Raw genomic sequence first — 16,444 nt, 5'->3', positions numbered from 1 at the left:
ATTTTCAGTTGTATTGATGCAACTCCGTGTCCGCACGATGAGGTCTCTGTACGACCCTTTCTCTGAAGTGCCGCCTCTGTCGGACCCGGTCTCTCCTGTTCCGGATGTCTTGTGGAACGACTCTGAAAATTCGAAAATTACATGGGAGTGACCTGGAAGAAACATGCAGTATGGAGAATCCTGACTAGAAACTGGTCACAGGGATGAGGAGTGTCTGGGATAAAACAAAGAGATCTAATTCCGTCAAGGGAAATAACAGTGCTCGGAAATACACGTTTATAGCATAAAAAATTCACAATATTTTCTTTCTTTCATAAAACGTTTTGCTAGTAAAAATGTATTTTGTTAAAACATTTAAGTGTCTTTCGCACATGCAATAACTGTATGTCCTCTGACAAAAAGTTTTGTGAACACAAGTAGTGTCTCCATCTTCTACCAAGATTTAGCTTCAAGACTAACAGTAATTATGGAGAGTGAAGCACATCAAGGAAGTTACATCAGAGATATTCGCAATAAGCATCGATAAATAATAATAATGGTTCGTCCACAACGGTCAGTGTTTTCGAGACAGTTACTGCACTACCGGGCCACTCTGAATCTTTGCCTGATCGTACCAAATCTGGTGCAGCCTGGGAACTATGGAATGCAGCTCACACAACTGGCGACTACATATCAAACTCCTTTCAACGTCGACAAACCTCTCTCTATAAATCTCCTTACCACTCCTTTCCCTGTCTCCAGCCTTTCTTATCCTCTTACGTCTCCCACGCACTCCCTAACTCCGTCTGCCCCCTCCCCCACTCCATCTTCAGGGAAGAACAAGTACGCGTTAGAACATCAGGTTACAACGTACAAAATAAATTAGACGAGTTCCTATTCAAGACTACAACTTACCAAATACATAACAAAATATTCCACCAGTACGCCAAATGTTACATGACGATCATCTAATCACGTGGCACGTACGTGACAAAGAAATTATCTGCGTTGAGATATCACAATACTTTCAGGGCATAGTAAAGGTCATCAGAACTGACATTCAGCAGAACTCGTTGATGCATATCTGCCCTGGAATGTTCAGTCAGGAGCAGACGACAGCTTCCAAGTCGTGCACAGATTCCAAGGGATTCCGTAACCGACGGCACCGCGTAGCCTGAAATAAAAATATTAAGTCCTGTTTCCTTTTTTTGGCTTTGTCAATATAGGTTATTCAGTGATGGACAATTGGATCACTGTAAATAATAAGTGAGGAAGGAGATGAAAGAGGCTACATCCTAATTTTAGGTCCTGTCGCACAATTTTCATAGAAAGGCCGAAGAACACAAAAACCTAATGCATAAATCTTTAAAAAAAATTACTGATAAGCTTCACACTGTGTGAATCTTGCAATCATTATGGACAGTAAGCAAAAAAAAAAATGCATCTATTTGTGAATGTAACAATAAATATTTCCGTTCAATTAGCGATAAATAAGACCTACGTAATATTACGGCTCTTGAATTGTCAACAAGGATTCACTGTATACTAAGAGAAACATTTTAATAACCACAATCTTCAATCTAATATAGTAACAATACTTTAACGCATTATGATATTAAAAAACAAAAGCACAGAACTCCATTCCTGTCATTACTCCGTTTCAGTGTGGCAGTTACAATCGTCATTAAAATCTGAGAGGTCATTCATTGAACGGTTTTGCCCAGAGACATTAATTTTTAAAAAGTGTCCTTCAGTCCCTCCAGGAAAATTTCAGATAGTTAATTAAAATAGCTCATGACCACCTCCTCCCAATCCTTATTTGAAAAAAAAATACGTAGTTAACATAGCATTGTAATATAAACCACGAAACATACTGCTCGCCTATTGCAGCCCATTTTGTACATATTTATCCATTTTCACCTACTGTATTCATTTTGATGAAACAAAACTCACCATCAAATACGCACAGAGTCCTTAACTGGATATAAACTTTGTCGAATACAGTCTCCTCGACACCCGTGCGCTGAATCTCAGATGCGACTGCTTGCAAGAATAGCTGTTCCATTTTGCTACAGTACCTGCAAAGATATAATTCTTGTCTATACGTCACATTTTTCATTCCGAAGTTTCAGCCGAAACATAGAGGCGGGAGAAGACGATACACGCATCAGTGCTTTCCCATTTGTGAAAAGCTGACTTACAAGGTTCGACTGATGACTTTTTTGAAAACATAATCAGAATTCAGTAACATGAACCCACTGTCTAGCTGAGTAACTTCTCAAGAAAAGGTCGTAAGCATATAATTATCTGACGAAGATGGCTGTGTTCTGGGTTGTAGCGCCACGTAGTCTGGTATAAATTTACCAATGTTTCAGAGGTTGCCCTAATGATGGAAGCAGCAATGACATCTGAAACGGCGGTAAACTTCAACCAGACTACGTGGCGTTACGACCCAGAACACATCCATCTTCTTACTCACAACCATGAGAACCTCAAATCCTACTCAGTTACCTGATGACTTGAACTTTTGTGGAAGCAATCATTTCAGCCAATGCTTGGTCCACATGCTGCATTGCTACTGTTCCATCACTGCCCTCGGCGTCCCCTTCGGCAAACTCAGTCGCTCGTCGGCAGATGTCTAAGGCTCGCCTTGCGTCTCCTGACACAGCTGCCACCTTTCTGTAGCAAACAGTACTCATTAATCATTTCATTGCTTCTTGAATATTTTTAAAATTTACATTTGACTGACAGTTCAGTGGGCGTATAAATGCTACATTCCTCTCCTTAGGCGAGATTCACATTGAAACAACTAGCAACAGGCAGTAATAAGGCTACTAAAGAATAACAAACTATTGAGCTGGTGCAAATTACAGAAAATGTTTTATGCAACTATCATTTCATTCATTAATGTTTACATAAAATATGAGTGTGATTGATCTGGTGAGAATGTACAGGTGATACGATACCATGCATCGCCTATCACTTGTTGCCTGTTGCTTCAGTGTGAATCCTGCCATAAACTTTATTGTCATCACCATCAATCCATTCGGAACTATAAATGTAGCAATTAATTATCAATTATAATTCAAATGGCATATTCTCCGTTATGCAACCTACAATTCAATACCCACGAAACAGCTCAAAAAATCAGAATTATAAAGACAAAAATTAATGGAAATGTGAAGGAACAGAGATTACATCAAGCAAACACTACCACTGTAAATGATGGTAGAGTATCACATCAAAATAACAGGAATTAGCGTATAACGAATGAGCTGACAGAAATGTTTTTAGAAAGAGGATATCAAAATTTATGTTTTAACAAGAAATGCAAGTAGAAAATTAGAAATAATTTTAATAAATATACAGAACATTAGAAACGAAATTATAATTTGTAAATCCTTCATAGTTTTTAACATATTGTTTGAACAAGATGGTAAAATATTTTGGCTAGGGGATGTTTTAGCATAATTATGAATTGAATGGTATATAAGACAGTTAGAGAACTCATTAACAATAGCACTTCACCTACCTAGCCACTAGCTGAATGGCATCTGGGTCAAATGCCTGCAGACCTCTAAGCCGCGCCATAACGATCTCCTGTAACTGCTTATGAGTATACGGGTGAAACGTAACTCTCGTCAGACCCTAAAAACAAAGCATCTGTTTCAAAACTTCAAGCACAACTGTCCAAAACACACTGAGAGAAGAAGTTCTCATAAAGTTATACAGTGTAATCTTTATTGCAAGCATCCCACATTTCTTATTTTTTTACACCCCTCTCATCAATCTTTGAGATATAACGGCATATACTGCAATATAATATTCACTAAAGTCTCAATAGATTAAAAATATTACTGTCTAATAAAGCAATGTGTCATCAAATAAAAACTGACACAAACCTCTTACATATACACAATAAAATTCCATTGCAACGACTTCGTGGCCTTCAAAATTAAACATGTTGCCAAAAAAAGTGACTAGTTCTTGTAAATCATATTGCACTCATGCAAAAATGTAGCATAAAAACAAAGACTGTGTGCTACTTCTCAATTCCGTGCCTTATCGGACATTAAGTATTTCTTTCGCTGTCAAAAGTTATGGCTACTGACGAACATCAAAATTCACAGTAACAATAACCATGAAGGATAGTTTTTTGGTACATATAACATCTTTTCCAAAAATATCAGGAAGCATATCAATTTTATACCCCATAATAACTCTGCTTTCGAACATTCTTCGAGCTTCGATTTACAAAACCGAAAATAAACCCGAACGAAACAACCAGCTACAGAGAATGACAATGGGACTTCAGAACAACAATTTGTTTGCACCTACAGTTTCCAGTGAAACTAGTACTACCAGTTCGAATAAACTTAATTAGCATTTTTCAGCACAATTTAGAACAGTAAAACTGTGTCTCAGCCCCACTAAGGGACATGAAGATAAAGTTCCAGACATTCTACACTTCAGTACATGGTTAGCTACATGCTCTGTGCTCTGACCACCTTTAACCCCATGAAAATGGCCCCTATTACCCACTGGATAGGAGATTGGGTGGGTCTCAAACCTGTTCTAAACGTAATAGAAATTAGATCAATTTCTGCCTCTGCTAGCAATTAATCACAACTTACCAGTCTACTGGTCACTCGCCCCATCAGCAGCCTCTCCGGTAAGTCCATCGTGTTGGCAATGGTAAGCACAACAAGACGTGATGCAGCTTTTGTAGGCCAGTCTAACAAGTTGTACACGACATCTTGCCGTCTGGTCCACAGCAGATCCAACTGTAAAATAATTTCATCAAACTGCACTGCGTGGCAAACACGGAATTTTCACTAGCGTCCACTTGTAACACTGGTTGCGAACAGAACTGCCTCGACTCTTAATCTATAATTTCAACTTCCAGAATAGATGTATCACTACTGAACTCAAAAAAATCAATGTCTTCAACTTCACAATCACAGCAGTCGAGTCATTTTTGAATTCCATGTTACCAAATAACATCAACAACTTGAAAGAATGTAACAGGCCAATTACTACACAAAGCATAAATAGGTAGCATCTGTCTGACTAGTGAACACTGGCTCCATATAGTGAGAAGAAGCTCAAGTTATTGCCAGGAATGAAAGAAATTTAGAGAACTCGTAGCGCCACCTCCCTCAGAATACAAACCCAGACATTTTCAACAATTTGAGAACCTCAAGTCTGACATTATAAAAAAATTGTTTCAATGATGCACATTGGAACAGTAATTAGTTTAAGTTAGTTATAGTTTTTTTCATTATTATTTACAATTTAAATAGACCTGTGTGGGCAATCACGCAAAAAGACAATTAAGACATGCATTACAACCAATGGAGTAATTCCCACTTGGCTTTTCATTACCCAGTCGCAAATACAATAAACGAAAACAGTAAATACAAGAAAAGAAACCCCAAAACTTGTATTTCTAACAAAGTCTCAGATTAGTTTATGATAAACATTTCTACAAAATCTATAGTATAATTCAAAAGGAACTGTGACTGGTTACCTCATCTACCAAAAGTAACGTAGTTATGCGTCTGTGCGCGGTACGAGAAAATCTGCGCTCCAGTAGCTGCTGCGCTTGTTCTGCTGTCACAGTCTGACCAGTGAGCGCATTCAGTAACTGCACGTACGCCTGCCTCGGTTCCGTAAGCCACATACCATTCAGCTCTATAAACTGGGGGGGAAGGAGAAAAAAACACTATATGAAGCGGCAGTAGGATTATATAGAATTAATTGAATAACACATTTCCTTTCAAAAACTGTGCGTGCGTAATTTTCCACTGAATATTACTTCCATGGCTCCGATAATCAACATACCATTTATGTTGTTTCCAGTTATAATCTCTAACTTTCTATTTTTTGCTTGGCTCTCAAAGGCAAGGGAATCCATTTCCTGTAACCATCCACAGGGCAGGAATCCATTCATTCCCAATCATAGAGATCAATATGGACCCCAAAGGATGGTAATACACGGTATTCACAAAGACCTGTCTTTGTCAGAGGTCAGGGACATGAAAGGGGTGCCAGGACACGGCAAGTAACAAATGCGAAACATTTGACACGAGATTTCAGTACCTCAGTGTAAGATCACCAAATCTCGTACTTCAAAAATTAAATTACAATGACCTGAGCACTTACCATCTGTAGTTTACTTTGTGTGTCATCCTGCATTGGTAAACTAGGTTCTGGTTTAGGAGAGACAGAGCGAAAGTGGCTGAAGGGAAGTAGACGGAATCATCAGAAGGAATGTGGAAAGACAGGAACAACACAACTCTGAAAAATATAAATACTATTATGAAGAATTTAACATGTCACACAGCAAAATTGTTTTTCTGTTTGTCCTATAAGTAAAAAAAACAAAAAATACAATGAAATATTTGGATTTCAACAATTGGGTGACGGAAGCAGCAAATATGGCTGGTTCAATTTACCTTAAAATCTGGAATGTCCCTTCGTGACACTGCCTCCTGCAAACTGCGAACAACCTCCTGTACTGTAGCAGTCTTCCCAGTCCCAGGCACACCGCTTATATACATACACCTGGAACATAATTAACAATTTTTTACTCATATCCAGCAAATTCATTTGACGTTATTTCTTCTGAGGTTTGCATTTTCTTGAAAGAAATTCAATACCCATGTTGAGCTCCTGCGTATACTTTTAGCCCCTGTTTACGGTTCGTTACAGGCCTCCAAGCTACAACGGTTACGACAGAAATCACATTCTTGTTTCATTTCACCCTGTCAGGGTTTTGAGAGACAGACTATGTGAACGAAAAGATCAAAGAATGAACATAGTAGACATGTAGAATGCTTATGAAAAAAGTAAAAAGAGAAATGGCACTGGTCATGTTTCCTTCAACTTTTTAATTTCTGAAAACTGACATCAATCACTGAAGAATCCATTTATCTAATGTAACTCACCCACCAGCCCCATCCAAAATCTTGCCTTCGATGAAACGATAGATGTTTTCAAACTCCTTTTCGCGGCAAGGAAGGGACATGGGTATTGCAGCAACATGTAGCCTAGAACGTGCCTCCCCCAACACACTACAGGGTGTTGAAACGGAACTGGCACGAGTAGGAACAGACGGAGTCAGCAGTGCACGTCGTGCAGATCCCTGCATGAAATAACATGTAGGATTGAAGGTTTTCACAGAGGTGAGTCAGAAGGTAGCCGTCTTCTGGGTTGTTGCGCCGTGTAGTCCTGTAGAAGTTTACTGACGAATCAGAGGTCCATCAGGGCAATGATGGAGGCAGCAAGGATCTCTGAAATGTCGATAAACTTCTACCACACTACATGGCGCAACATTCCAGAAGACAGCTACCTTCATGAAATAACATATCCTAATACAGATCTAAATGGAAAATTCAACAAGGAATCAGGTTAGAATCACAAACTCAAGTTTTCATTAACTTCCTAAAACAAGCTTCATATGCAAACAAATAGTACAGAAAAAAGCCTTGTACAATGTATATTAATTATCCTTTAGTATATTTTGTATTGTCTGCATGTCTTTTTTACAAGTACGGCGTTTCAGAAGCTGGTTTTATTTCTGTTTTCAGGTGACCACTAGAAGGAATAAATACTAATGTTACATATTAAGTATAGCAGATGACTCTGAGGGGTTAAAACATTTCAAGTACTGATACATTTAGTACGAGGCGCGTCCACAAAGTAAGTTTCCCACTCGTCCCACAGCTAGCAAACCTTATATTGCGCGAAGCGACTGTGCGTACGTGATAGAGCAATGACGTAGCATGGCGCATGCACTAACGGCACCTCCCGCGTTCTCACAGTAGCATCGTTGCAGCTGTTGAAGATGGAGGTTCTTATTCCAGCTCCCGCCGACTGTGAAGTGCGGTCAGTGATAATGCTAGGCCGCACACGGCTCGACGGACAGAAAGTCTCCTGCAGGAGTTCAGCTGGGAGGTGTTTAATCATCCACCCTACAGCCCGGACCTCGCTCCCAGTGATTTCCATCTTTTCCTACACCTCAAGAAATTCCTGTCCGGTCAGCGTCAGCGTTTTGAGAATGACAGAGAGACAGAGATGGTTGTCACACAGTGGTTCCAATCCCAGGCGGCAGACTTCTACGACACAGGTATTCAAAAGTTGGTCCCACGGTATGACAAATGTCTCAATTCCGGTGGCGAATATGTTGAAAAATAGCTGGACACTTGCTGTATCTGTTGAAATAAATATTTCCATGAAATTGTGTTTTGTTTCTGTAAACGGCCCCAGGGAAACTTACTTTGTGGACGAGCCTCGTATTTTGACATATTCAGCAGACCACATACCCTCTTAGAAACTGGAGTGGTAAATGCCTGTGGTGTAACTCCTGACTTTGGAGTATTAGGAGTGACCGGAGTCACATAAGTATCTTGCTTCCTCAATGAACTCTTAGGAGTGCCTTTAGTCCTGTCCATAACTTGATTTCTCAATGAACTCTTAGGAGTGACAGGAGTCCCATCAGCAACTTGCTCTCCCAACAAATTCTTAGGAGTGACTTTAGTCCTGTCCATAACTTGACTTCTCAATGAACTCTTAGGAGTGACAGGAGTCCCATCAGCAACTTGCTCTCTCAACAAATTCTTAGGAGTGACTTTAGTCCTGTCCATAACTTGACTTCTCAATGAACTCTTAGGAGTGACAGGAGTCCCATCAGCAACTTGCTCTCCCAACAAAATCTTAGGAGTGACTTTAGTCCTGTCCATAACTTGACTTCTCAATGAACTCTTAGGAGCGACAGGAGTCCCATCAGCAAATTGCTCTCCCAACAAATTCTTAGGAGTGACTTTAGTCCTGTCCATAACTTGACTTCTCAATGAACTCTTAGGAGCGACAGGAGTCCCATCAGCAAATTGCTCTCCCAACAAATTCTTAGGAGTGACTTTAGTCCTGTCCATAACTTGACTTCTCAATGAACTCTTAGGAGCGATAGGAGTCCCATCAGCAAATTGCTCTCCCAACAAATTCTTAGGAGTGACTTTAGTCCTGTCCATAACTTGACTTCTCAATGAACTCTTAGGACTTGTGGCACATGTATCCCAATCTGACTCATACCACTTATTTGGTTTATGTCTTCGAGAAGAGGATCGTACACAAGACGATACTTTATGATCAGTCTTCAGAGACTTTGGTGTGTGAGGCTCATGAGCTCTGTATCGCTTGGATCTTGATGTACTGCCAGGTTCATAGTCACTGTCATTGTCAATGTCACTGTCACTGATAACGTGCCTTTTGCGTCTCCTGGGAGTGGTAACCTCAATCTAGAAAGACAAAATACAGTAAGAAATTAAATTTAAGACTCTCTGAAGGTTTGTAAAAATGGCTGATTCATTATATTGCAATTACCTTGGCTTCTGTCCACTGTCTGAGGAAGAGTTAATATACAACAAACGAAAAGCAATAATGCTCACCAGTATCATCACACTCAAACCTAAATATATATTTGAACTCTCTCACACCTCTGGGAGAATGAACTCAATTAGTCTCTTATGCAGCCATTGATGCCTCATACTACTTGATCTCTAAAAAAGTTCTAACCATGCAGAATGTATCACTACATGATGCCTGAGCTGAGGGCTTCTTCTCTCCCTACACTTGGCTGGACTTAGAATACGTAAGTTCACTTTCATTTCAGCAGACTTTCGTATGGCTCATCAATTTGTTTGACCGAGAAACACATTTCCTAATCGGATTTAAATTTTAAAAAAACTGTGTATATTACCTCCTGAGTAATATCACAATCATTATGACCGTTGGTTCTGCACAGTTTGAGTCGTAACGATGACCTACAACTTGCAGCTTCACCATCACTGTTATCTTCTGGGACAGAAACCCAATAATCCTCCTGGAACACAGAATTCAGCTCCGCATCAACTTTTTTCTCAAAGAGATTCAAAGGTTTAACTTTGGATTATATTTTCCTCCTTAACACATCTTTCCTAAACAACACTTCCAAATGTGTTATGCATACTGATCTGATTATGAGCAAAACGTCTACAAGCATATAGTAATATTCTTGCACAAATGGATCCAAGAGTTTAAAATGCAGAAACTTTGCATTCCTCAATGGAAATGATTTTCATCCATTCTTAGCATAGTTGATAACAGTAAAGTAAAGTAAAGTTTGTCCCGCTACGTGCCATACAGGCGCTTGGGGTGAGTGAGTGGAGGTATAGCTACTCTCTTTCTTGACCTCGGCACTAAATGGGGGTGAGTGGTCGGCATCACGCCCCGGCCGGCTTTACCCCCAGGAAAGGACCCCGGTACCCATTGTAGAGGAGGCTGGGTGGGCCCCAGAGCCGGTCTGGACGCAGAGGCCAGAGGAAAAATCCTCTGCCCCCGTCGGGGAATGAGTCCTACTGGAAAATATTACTGACACACTCCAGACAAACAATCGGCAAAAAGCCGTTATGATCGAAAAGCATAAGTAATTTTAAAAACAGTAACTTACATTTTTGTGTTGAAGATTCTGATGCCTATTCAAAGCCTCAGAATTCTTCATGGATTCCAAATAGTAATCAATCACATGTGACTTATGAATAGTTTTCAGATTATTAACAACATTACTTGCACAATCTGTTTCAGGAGACGAAAGTTCTGTCCTGTTCTTAACCCCCTCTGATCCTTTGGTCCTTTTATCTTTCAATGAAATACTTGCATCAGTAACATCATTCCTGTTACAGCTCTCTAAACTCAGTAACTTCCTTTCTGTCCCATCGTCTTCATAAGAAAGCTTCTTCTTGGCAGAAGTATGATGATTTTTTGGTCTATTTGTACATGACTGTGATTCTGACAATTTGTCTGCTTTGTTGCCAGAGTGCCCCTCATTCACAACCAACGTGCGACCTGGCGTAGAAACTGAAGCCGATGTACGAGACCTCACAGAGTTTTTATGAGGTGATGCCTTCAAACACTTCAATTGTGCACGGCCTTCATCGTTTCGTTGACGCTGCTCTGGATGTTGTGTCTTGTTTCTTTTGTCTTGTTTGTTGTTTCTTGCAGTCTTAGAAGGAGATGCTAATACAGATGATACATCAGAATTATCTTTCTCAAAATCTGATATCTCAGAAGTGGGTTTTATGGAATTAATATCTGCTTTACTTTCACATTTATGGATGTTACCTTCCCTTAACAGTCTACCAGAAAAAATGAAACTAGAAGATCCTGAACTTCGCTGGACCTGTTTGGTTTCAACATCTGTAGTACTAGCTTCAGATGTCTTTTTGACACGTAAAACAGCACTTTCAGATTCCTCGGCAATTCTACGACGAGAGCTTTTCAGCTGAGAATTCTGGTCACATTTAGATTTATCAGTTACTTCGTCAGGCATAAAAACTTCATCATTAAAATCCTGATCATCCAACAATTCAAAAATGTCTTTGTCCTTTAATTTCGTTTTATGAGTAAAATTCTTCGTTTGTAAAATCTCCTTGTCTTTTGACATTCTGAATTTTTCTGTTTTCCCTGGTTTTGCATCATTCATCCATTTCTTTTTACATCTCAATCCTGCGATGCTCTCTACCTCGTCATCACTGCCTGACGTCAGATCTCCAATTTCTTTCAAGCTTACGCTCTTGACAGATGGCCGTGTCCTTTCACGTCCGATGCTTTTCAAAGGCTTCTCGTCTGAATCCCACGATCCGATGGGTATCTTCACTACTGAAAGTTTATTTCTTTCATCCTTAATTCCACACCACATCAAGCTTGGCTCTGAAAATGAGAACATCACAACACATCGGAAAGACAAAATCTTACTACAGCAGACAATAAATCTTTACAACATTGTGTCATGCAATAATAATTACTTACATGACTTACTGACAGACACTAGTAGCTATACCATCAGACTTAGACACACTTTTACATAACCTACCTCCATGAAACAGAGTCTTTCTTGAGAAGCTAATAGTATGCTCAGCGAGTGAAGAAATTCCCTCCCTTTCATGAAATAGAAACTTTCATTGCAGTCGACACAAGAAAACATTACTAGTTCCCATAAAAGCTACTTCTGAAACCCGGTAACATGCCAGTCTTTTACACTGAGGTAGAGGATACCCCTTGTCAGCTGATCTCTTATTCAGTACATTCACAACTATCCTCCATATCCACACGCCAACCAATTCATTCGCAACCTGCGGATATGCCATTTCGTGGTAACAAGGGACCTAATTAACATGCCCGTAGAAATGAATACCTTCCTCAAGTACATAGTCTAATGAAACCGAAACTGATTAACACATTTTCAATTTGCGCTGAGATCATCAACAGGCGATCCAGTAGTGTCAGAGTTAACTCTTCCTCTCTGACTTTTGGTGATCAACACAATGAATTAAATACAAGTAAAAATAAGCTTCCATTTTATGAGCTTCACAGAAAATCCTAAATAAAGGAAGGCAACAATCATAAACATTCAACATTGTTACAATTCCAGAAAGTACTTATTTTAATTCTTGTGTCTACACTACAACGCCGAAGCTGTTAACCTCACAGCAGAAGATGAACATTCAACATGCGATTAAAGTCCATAGAATTTGAAATAAATAACTATTTCCAGATACCTGCCAATGGTATGTCAGGTGAACTTGGTCGAACTCTATCTTCAATAAATTCCGGTCCGTCTACATCCAAATTTAACTTTTTGACACGAACATAACATAAATGTCCAAGCATAGCTTCACTTGCTTTTGTTTTAACATGTTTCATTTGTCCAGTTTCCATTTCTAGATCGACAGCATCTTTTTTAAGACTCCTATAGATGTTAATTCTCTTCGCAGGTGACGGATTTAATTCAGACTTCTGAATGTTTCCATTACATTTCTTTCTTTGTTTTTCTCTATCTGCTTCCATGACATTATCTTCTGTGAAATTAGATCCGTTCACTTCAATTCCATCAGAATCCAGGTATGGCCATATCTTCGCCGACCGGCTCGAACCCACAAGCTTGTAGCGACAAACAAACACTGGAACACGTACATGTCCCTCAACCTTCTTAACTTCAATAACTGGATCATCATCCACCTTAGCTCGTACTACCTAGAACAGTCACGGGAACACCAGAATAAAAGATATATATAAAGTGTAAATAAAAAAATTGTAAAAAATCTATAATCTACATGAAATTATTAAAAAAACAACTGAATTAAAGGGTCAGCTGGTGGTCTTGAGTTTCAACACTACTTTCATTCACAGGGTTCTGGGTTTGATATCAAGTCAGAACTGCGTGTGAATTTTTCTGCTCCGACAAAGATAAACCTTCAGAAATGTTAATGCCAACCTCCACCCCAACACGGTTTGGAAGCCATTTTAGGCTATAGGCCCTTTATGCTGGCTATCAGTCTCAAAATACAGAACAGAATCTGCGCTACGGGTGCTCCTACCTCAGAAGCACATTCTACGCCACTGCTGAGTTAAGCGGAGGCCAGATAGATGGCGGGCACACACTGAACCTTTCTATCGGTACTACTTAGCAAGGTAAGAGGAGCAGTTACATGCCAACATGAAACTCCACGGAATGCTTCAACTTTTAATCAAGGTCTTACATTCAACAGAAATTTTAATACCTCTGAAATGAAACCACCTACCCTGGTACACCTTTTAGCCACAACTTACCACACAGTTGCTGAAAAATGTTTCGATGCTGACATCATTATCAAATGGCCTCTCATCTAGTATAATTTCCACCTTACTGTCCAACTTCAGAGATTTTATACTTCTTTTAGGCACATCTTGTGGTCGAGAGTACCATCTGACTATGGCTCGATATGGGTCTTCATTGTCTGCTAAAATAATACATACACGACACGGTATATTAAATTTTAAAAATTGCCACCACAATTCTGTGCTATATTTCTATTGCTGCATATAAAGTGTTTGATAAAAAATGTATGTCTGTCTGTCTTTGTGTAAGTTTTTAATAACTTCAAACTTCCAGAGGCATAATGCCTGGAACTCTGATGTAATTAGGGCTTTCAAAAGCTCACAAAGGATAAAAGAAATTGATTTATAAGACAGTAAAAGCAGTTGAATGTCTACACACAACATGTAATAGTTTTTTGAGGGTCCTTTCACACATCTAACAACTTTTGATAACATTATAGTCAACACAGTTGAAGTGTTTCAAGCACAGAGATTACTCTTAAAGGCACTTTGAGTTCATAAGTTTTATATATTCTAATGTATAGCTGCTGCTGGACTGGTCTATAAATTCCTTGGTAAGATTTCAGGTTCTCATGGTAACAAGTACAGAGACAGCTCTCTTCTGGTATGTTGTGTCACGTAGTCTACTGCCTCCATTTTATCAGGGCCCCAATGATGGAGGCAGTAAACACCTCGGAAGTTGTAACCGACTACATAATCTAACACCCCAGTAGACAGCCATCTTCAAGAAATTCCTTGTTTTCATGAATCCAGAAGTTTATCGCTGTATTCATAAAAACCCATAACTGAACTCTATCCTTAGACAGTTAGAACCAGTCCACAGAAATCAAAACAAATATATAAGCACAAATATTAAAATAAACAATGTACCCTATACAAAAATCAAGTTTACCTGTTTCATACAGTTGAATGATCTCAGCTACATCACACCCCTCCGGTGTGTCTGGATGAACAGAATCTGCATTTGACACCAAAACAAACCCACCCACCTTGCCTTGAATTGACCCATATGTGAATGCACTGGTAGAAATAAAACAAATATAAGAAGCACTTGTCATAGACAGAACATATTACAAGGTTCCAAAGGAATAAGTTCCATGAATATCAAGAAATGTAAAACAGAACTCTGTATTAGCAACACAAATATTATCTCTTTTAAAATGCAAATTAAACAAGGACTTCTGGGGGAAAAAACTCATTGAACAGACATCCAGTCCTATAAAACTTTTGTTAATGTGATATTTACATATAACCATGAAAAATTAACTATAACTCTTAAAGTAAAAAAGTATGAATATTATTTTCATACAAAAGTATTGCAAAAAAATAGCTGAAATCAGTGAGTAGAACATGTGCTGTAATAACAATTTAATAAATCAACATAAGTTTACCAATGCTATAATTCAAATTCGGTAATTTCAAATTATGATCACAGCAAGGGCATGTATCATCAGTAGAACATTTCGCAAATTCATACATTTTATATAATGTTCCATGAAAGAGTCCTTGACAAGCTCACAATCTTGTCAAGACATTCACCGCCTAAATCACCTATCATTCATAACCCACCACCAATAGCTATCTGAAATCAAATAAAACCAATCCATAACCAATCAATTTTCCAACGAGCTACTATCTAGGCCTAGGTCTTCTGAATACATCTTTCCTTCATGCTAACCAAACAAACTTCTATATATCTCCCCTATACGTGCCTCTACCAATTTCATGATTTCAGCCTTGTTGATTTAATTATCCTAATATTAGGTGAAGTGTAACAATTATGAATCTCCTCATTATGCAACTTTGTCCAGTGAATAATAAACGTTAATACAACTATCCGCACTTGCCTGTAGAATGTTTTCTCCCTGTACGAATCATGGACAAATGAGATCGCTTCGCCTACCCATTTCGGGAGATTTCTTGTGAATTTCATTACAACAGATATTATTGACTCTTCTCAGACATAACACGATAAAACAAACGACCACTTGCAATATCACAAGCCTTTCCACATATATTGTGTTGTACAACACCACATGAAGTTTTCGCGCCTTGCACTACGATGCTCAGGATCGCCAATCATCATTGTCTTAAAACAAAATTTATTTCGTAAGATTTGAAATTCTCATTGCGGAAAAGATGTCGATGTTCTTATTTTGTACGGACTTGTGGTTCGCGGGTTAGCTCAGTCAGTATAATGACTAAGCTATGGAATGGACGACCGAGGTCCGATCCCCGACGCGGGCAGAGGATTTTTCCTCTAGCGTCTTATCCATTGGGTACCGTGGTCCTTCCCCGAGGGTAAAGCGTAGCCGGGACGTGATGCTAACCACCCCCCACAAGCGCCTTCACAGACAGTGGAGCAGTTTTACTCTTTCTTTTGTGGCTGGATATAAACGTTTCGGAAGAACATACTTCCTCCATTTTCAGACCTCAAAATGGAGGCAGTTTTCTCTTCCTTAACGTCTCCAGACCTGATGATGAAGGCAGAATGTAACGCTTTGTTTAATCTGAACCTATTCAAGGATGTGATACTGGGCAAAAAATAAACCAAACTACCTTACCTTCATGACCACTTAATGTGTTGGGTCAGAAATGAAGCCCCTAAGTAATTGCTGCAGACACTTTAACATTTCAAATATGAAAGACATTTTGAAGGAACAGTAGCAGACTAGAGACTCAGAATGTGAAACAAGAATGGAGATGAATACTGGAAGAATGTTTCAAAGGATTACCACACTGAATTAAAGTTTTAAGCTAACACAGGTTT

General features: G+C 39.1%; 1 protein-coding gene across 3 annotated transcripts; it reads right to left on the bottom strand.

Moving 5' to 3' along the window:
* On the bottom strand, positions 1 to 16,124 carry Orc1 (origin recognition complex subunit 1). 3 transcript variants are annotated; one of them, XR_015538025.1, is made up of 16 exons: positions 15,522 to 16,124; positions 14,567 to 14,694; positions 13,627 to 13,796; positions 12,576 to 13,050; positions 10,469 to 11,727; positions 9,740 to 9,862; positions 8,307 to 9,278; positions 6,930 to 7,126; positions 6,438 to 6,546; positions 5,510 to 5,680; positions 4,614 to 4,763; positions 3,512 to 3,627; positions 2,491 to 2,658; positions 1,933 to 2,057; positions 895 to 1,153; positions 1 to 122 (listed from the first exon to the last, which is right to left on the bottom strand). XR_015538025.1 is itself a non-coding variant. In XM_087359358.1 (15 exons), exons 1-15 carry the CDS (start codon positions 15,605 to 15,607, stop codon positions 996 to 998), a joined length of 4,407 nt encoding a protein of 1,468 aa, XP_087215484.1. In that variant the 5' UTR covers positions 15,608 to 16,124; the 3' UTR covers positions 254 to 995. The 3 variants fall into 3 exon arrangements, 2 of the variants coding, with proteins under 2 accessions (XP_087215484.1, XP_087215485.1); XM_087359358.1 differs by lacking the exon at positions 1 to 122 and having other exon boundaries at positions 254 to 1,153; XM_087359359.1 differs by lacking the exon at positions 1 to 122 and having other exon boundaries at positions 254 to 1,153; positions 13,627 to 13,793.
* Positions 16,125 to 16,444: the final 320 nt, after the last annotated feature.

Source organism: Zootermopsis nevadensis, unplaced genomic scaffold (genome assembly GCF_977971745.1).
Source record: "Zootermopsis nevadensis isolate Lab colony 2312 unplaced genomic scaffold, Znev_1.0 Znev_ptg000031l, whole genome shotgun sequence".
NCBI lineage: Eukaryota > Metazoa > Arthropoda > Insecta > Blattodea > Termopsidae > Zootermopsis > Zootermopsis nevadensis.
This window is presented reverse-complemented; position numbering and strand designations above follow the sequence as displayed.

Excerpts from the sequence above, each read along its gene's own strand:
- Orc1 (XM_087359358.1), bottom strand. The coding sequence starts at position 15,607 with ATGAAATTCACAAGAAATCTCCCGAAATGGGTAGGCGAAGCGATCTCA. Across the intron at positions 7,127-8,306 it reads CCACTCCAGTTTCTAAGAGG|GGATCTGCACGACGTGCACT; the intron begins GTATGTGGTCTG and ends TATTTCATGCAG. Across the intron at positions 4,764-5,509 it reads CGTTACTTTTGGTAGATGAG|TTGGATCTGCTGTGGACCAG; the intron begins GTAACCAGTCAC and ends ATTATTTTACAG.